The sequence below is a fragment of the Limulus polyphemus genome, unplaced genomic scaffold, assembly GCF_000517525.1.
Source record: "Limulus polyphemus unplaced genomic scaffold, Limulus_polyphemus-2.1.2 Scaffold1486, whole genome shotgun sequence".
NCBI lineage: Eukaryota > Metazoa > Arthropoda > Merostomata > Xiphosura > Limulidae > Limulus > Limulus polyphemus.
The window spans coordinates 201262-207419 of NW_013667096.1; the positions used below are offsets into that span (position 1 = coordinate 201262).

General features: G+C 32.6%; 1 protein-coding gene across 2 annotated transcripts in view; it reads left to right on the top strand.

The window, feature by feature from the left end:
* LOC106463797 (casein kinase I-like) overlaps positions 1 to 6158 on the top strand; it is an 82157-nt gene that overhangs the window by 24447 nt on the left and 51552 nt on the right. For both annotated transcript variants that reach the window (XM_013923863.2, XM_022391403.1), the window contains exon 3: positions 2817 to 2886. In XM_013923863.2, the coding sequence (XP_013779317.2) occupies positions 2817 to 2886 (70 nt within the window). The remainder of the gene's footprint in view (positions 1 to 2816; positions 2887 to 6158) is intronic.

Consider the following 6158-nt stretch of genomic DNA (forward strand, 5'->3'; position numbering starts at 1 on the left):
AATAGAGTTATCTTTATTTTTTGTTATACATTGTGTGTGTGTATATGTGTGTATGTGTGTATATATATATATATATATATATATATATATATGGAGGACCAACTAATTGACACATACACACATGCAGTGGAAACAATTAACCTCTAAATAAACAACATTTCCTTTATTAAATGGTGTTTTCACATTATGAACATATCTGATACAGAAATGTGAAGTTTCTATTTTCAAAAACATTTTGTTGGCACCTGGAAGAAGAAGTGACTTCTTGTTTGGAGAGTCTGGCTTGACCCTTGATTGCTGAAATAATTTGTTTTTGAGGAAAATATAATTAAAAGTAATTACCTCAAGATGAATTTTTCAAGAGTTTAATTATTAAGTATTAGCTTACTGTCCATCTTGGAGTAAATAGGTAATTGAAACCATATATTTGTAAAAGTGCAATTTTTTTTAATTCTGGCTAATTTTTGAGGCACATTGCTCCATAATCTGGTGAGGGTCTTTGTAAATTACGAGATAAAAATTAACAACTATCCCCTTATTACTTTAGCATTCAACTTTTATTATCAAGTACTTTCTGTTTGGTGCTGTGTGGAAAAGCTTGTGCATTGTATGTTTTACAGAAGAGACTTGTTAAAGCTAACAATGATTTTTACGAAACTTGTAATATAGTATGTTGAACTTAACGTTTTATTTTTTGAGTAAATAATACAGTACTTTAATAATAAGGTTCAAAATTGTTAATTTTGGATATAAATAGGATAAAATGTTTCTCAGATATTTGGCTAACTTAACCAAGCTTTTTCAGGAACAGTTAAAACTTAGTTTATACATTTTTCCAAAGTATAAATTTTATTTTCTGACTTATATGTACAGACAGAAATATTTTTTACCAATAAAAATAACAAAATTTAAGTACTTAATTTCTTGTATGTTTTAAAATTATGAAAGTATCCATCTTTAAATGTAATTGTAGAACAATTGTTTAATGTAAGCTTATCAGTTTACTATAAAAGAGTAAGTGATTCAAGAAAGTACAGAATCACAGGATTTTGTTTAAATAACTTACAGACTGATATGTTTCTGGCTTGGCCTGGCCTGATGGATAAAGCAGTCTGTGGGTTGAGGATTTGAATCCTTGTCACTGAATATGCTCACTCTAAGGATGCTGCCAGGGCCAACCACTCGAGGGTAAAAATTCTTGGTAAATACAAAATACCAAAGCAGATAACCCCATTGCAGATTGGATTAAGGTCAAATGAAGAAGAAGAGTGATTTAATTTCCATACAACATAAATGCTGAAAATAAAATCACATTTGTTTTATTCTTTTTAAAACTATTAAAGTTGTATTAAAATTTTGCAGAAGAGGTATGGTTTTAGTAATATGTAATTTATTTATAATTGAATATGCTTTAACAGGCTTTGATATGTATGTTTTATACATTATCAAAAATGGTTTTGTAAATCGTATGTGCTTTGTAATATATCACTTACTAAATTATTAAATGAGAAGGAGATTTTTGAATTAACTCTATTGTTATAGGGTTCAACCCATTTGGCTACTTCTTGTATGAAGAATGATACACAGTTCAATAATACTTACATAACTTTGAGGTTTTTTAACATATCTTCACAAAATTTGGTAAGATTTTGTTAAAGATTACAAGTATTTTGTACAAAAAGAATGAGATTATTTTAATTAAGTATTTTAACTAAAGATTTGTTAGTTTTGTATTGCACTCAGACTGAATATTTCAAGTATTATCGTCAATATATTGTGCAATAAAATGTTTAACATTAAAAATAGAAAAAATTTACATACCTTTTGATTTTTCATCAAATAATCTTAAAGATTTTTTACTTTTTCACATATAATTTGTTTTGATGTTTTATTTTCCTTTCCTGTCCTTTAGCATTATTTTGTAATGTGACACATGTCAATGGGCAATATTAGGGTATCATAGGCAGAGACATTTTAGTCTTCATCAGAATGTTGGGACAATTGTCTACTACACTAAGCCTGATGAACCGAGGCATTTTGGTGTATATTTAAAAAGATTATTAAATCTTTCTCATATGCATTTTAAAACATAAATAACACAATTAACTAAAATATAAAACCAAAACCTAATTACAGTTTAATTGTTTACCTAGCATATTTATAGGTGAGAAACAATGCTAAAGTGCTAGCGAGGACAAAAGCAGCAACAAAGTGGGCATGACATCTGTCAAGAGTTCCATTAAATTTATTTCATTTTTTCCAAACGTGCCCTAAGGAGCTTGAAAGAAGAATGCGTAAACAGAACAATTAACCTAGATTCTATCGATACATGAAGGTTAGCGTATGTCAAGAAGTACTCAAGTTACAAAGTCCAGGAGTTAAGTTGTGTGAACATTTGTATCAAATGAAATTTAAGAGTTTTTGTTTAAGGTATCTTTTGAAATGAATGGAAGGAATTAAAAATGATTAGCTAATATAAAACTTTGAACTATAATGTAAATTTCTTTGGCATTCATTGGTCATAAGATTGCTTAATTGAATTTTGAATGTGACAAAATAAAATCTTATGACCTGTGCAGAATAAGAGTGTCCATAACTATAGGGTTAATAAAATATTCATAAACGTGTTCTGATATTCCTACATTTTTGTGCTTTAACATTAACTTGCTCAACATAAGGTGTGTATGATTGGTTTCCATATAAACTGCTTTAAATATTCTGCTAAACCATTAACGTTGTTTGCAATTATTAAATTTGATTTCTTTATTACATTTAAGTATTGAGAAATATATAATTTTTTTATATAAACTTTCCAGGAGCCAATGAAGTCCAAAGCACCTCAACTTCATTTAGAGTACAGGTTTTATAAACTCTTAGGAAATCATGGTAAGTTTGTTTATCTTAGTCTTAATTACTATTAACATTAGTAGGTTTGTAGAGTTATAGCTGGGTCAATTAATCAACTGACTGTGAGCAGCAGTTACATCAATTAGTGTCTCATTAACAAATTGATTATTCAATGAATGTGAAGAAAATAATCAACTAATATAAACTAGTTGTTCTGGAATTAATATGTCTGTACACAAATAGCTATTTTCCTCTTAAAGTTGTGCATATCTGCCTGATTGACTTGCATGCCACTGACCTTTTGAAAACTCCTGCCTAATTCACATATGTTCATGTGTATTTGTGCTACAACATGATTACTTATCATGCAGCAAAACCCTCCACCAACAGGAGTGTGACACACCTCCTTGAACAAAGCCTTTCTCTACATTTGCACAAATGAATCCTCATTCTTTTACTTGGCACATTTGTGTCAAGAGGTGTTCCTATTTGCTGAGACTTACCAAAGAACTTTGTTCTCATATTACTTTGGTTGTGTTTAAAACATAATAATTATGAATTCACAATTCAATGTAAATTCTTCCTCAACTGATGTGGTTGAAAATATAACTCACACTGATCAAATTGCAAAAATTCTGGAAGTCTTTTATCTGTAGAAAACATGACAGCCATTGTCCAACATGTGATTGGGGCCCTACAACATACTTCCTTTTCCCTGCCTTTGATACTGATGTTCAGAAGGATGATTTTGAATGGCTTTTTCCACCTCCAAGCTTTGGTTTGGGTACATCCATGCCTTCTGAAGAACTTCAATCTTCTTCAGGTTTCCAGATCCTCATTGCTAAGGTATGTACTATTCTTTCTGTGTTCCACACCTATGATTTTTTCCATTCCCTTTTACATAACCCTTCCCCTTGCAATTTTTGTTTGTCTTCCTCACCTGATGTTTCTGTTCATGCCAACTCCTTTCTCGATCAGTTTCATTCATGTAACCTCATGCCTTTCTTTGATAGATTCTTTAGGCAGAGTATTCATGATGAATAAACTGGAATGATGACAACTCTCTGTTGTAAAAAACACAAGTGTAGAGGAGAATGTTTCAAAAGCCTTCCTGACTGATTCCTATCTCCTCGCATATAGTCATCTCCCTTTCCTTGATATCCAATGCTTGGAGTTTCTTTTGCTGGTTTTGGGGTCGGGTGCATTTTTTTTATAGGCTGTCTCCCAATTTTGTGCCTTCCTTGCTATCATTCTTAGAAACCTCTTCTTACTTCACCTTATGGTGAAAGTGGTTCAACAATCCCCTGATTAATTTTCAGGGGAAACCAGATCATTCCTCTTTGTTTCCTCTGCCCTTTCTCTTCTCAGTTAGTTCCTTTGTTGTTGGGACCACTTGGGAATGGATACTTTTCTTTCCCAAGTTTGATTGCCCTCCTTTTTAGACCTTGTTTTGCCCCCTTTCTCTGAAAAGAAGTCTTTGGTGGTGTCTGCCACCAATGATCCCTTTCCTCCATAGTCTCTCATTTGTCCCAGTCTCACTCTTCAACATCTGTCCCTCACCCTACCTGTCCTCCTCCCCATTCTGCCCCAGTATTCCAACCTTCCATCTCCTCCCATCCTTCTTCCATTCAATGTTTCACCATCTAGTTCCAGTTTGCACATTTATGGACATGTTTCACTGCTGACATATGGGTCATTTAAATCCTTACCCTTGACCTCTTTATTCACTTCTTTTCCCCACCTCCTCTTCTCTTCCAAACTATTTCTTTTCGTCACCCTTCAGTTCCAGCCTACCTTCAATGTGTGGAAGCAGTTTCAACCTGTAGGTAGAAACAAGCCATAGAGAAAGTTCATGACCCCCCTCTCCAGGTTACTATTCTCACCTCTTCAATGTCCCCAGAAAAGACTGGGCACAAGCACCCAATCATCAGCCTATCCACCATCAATCACAGTTTGGTCATCACTCATTTTTGGATGGAGTATTATTTCTCTTTGCTGATCTTTCCAATCTGGCCTATGGATGACCAATGTACATGTGTCAAATTCCTTTCTCCATGTTCTGATAGCCCTGGCCTCACAGCGTTTCCGCAAATTTGTCCACAGAGATTGTGTCTTCCAATGCCGTGCCCTTCTATTTGGAATAGTGTCAGTCCCTTACACATTCAGTTGCATTGTGGAGGTTTTCACTCGTTATCTTCATAGTCTGGGACTGTGGTTCCACTTCTTCATGGATGAATGGCTTGTCCTCTCCTGCTTCTAGAAGAAATCCTTATATCATACTTCCCTCTTTCTTCACGAAGCCATTCTGTTAACTCTTTCGGCATGGGTACCCTTTATTGCGCATGACACAAGGTTTTAGTGTCTTACATTCAAAATGTTATTAAACTACTTTTTGTTTATGTTATACCGATTTAGAATAGCATAAAATCTTAGCTAATAATCCATATTTTAATAGTATACAAGTTTTAAGTTCTTAATTCTACAAGTAAATATTTTTAAAAATCCTAAATTTCCACTAGTGTGACCCACATGACACATTTTGTCTTATCATGTCATCATCCCTATTTTATAAATCACCCTTCGAAAATGTGCGAAATTAAACGTAAAATACTCTCTATAAAATTCTTATTGCTCAAACAAACCATAATTTTTATAGCCTTCAATTTTGTTTGGTTACAGAGCTATCAAATAGAAAATCAGACCCCTCCTGCCACACCCTCTCTTTCACAATTCATTGATAGTTCTCTCTTACATTTCATTATATATTACCTATAACCAATAGAAAGTCAAGTTTTCATCTATCAAATGACGTATTGTATTATGTTGTATTCTGAAAAGAATATATGTCAATTTCACTCACAGTACAAGATTCATTCCTGTGGGAAAGTTAACAACTAGCTTGGATGAATTTGTAATGGATTTTGTCACCTAGTTAAAAAGCCAGGAAAATTTTGAGAGGTAAGTGAATTTGTCCACTTTTTGCATATTATTAATCTATATTCTTTGGTGCATTATTTAATTAAATAAAAATTTTCAAGTGCATTACTATAAAAAATCAGGCTTAACTCTCCTTGACAATCGAGGGCAAGAAAAAAAGTAGATTGGGCAAATACTTTATTTCTTGTTTTTCATATTTATTATTATAAAAGTAACTAAAATCTTAAAATATGGATCTTTTTTAAGTTATTTAAGACTAGATAAGGTAAAATAAGTAACAATAATAATAATAATATAATTCAAATGGTTCACGAGGCACACACGCGAACAGCTCGTGGGTAATGTAATTCGATAGCATAATGTGAGTTGCACAT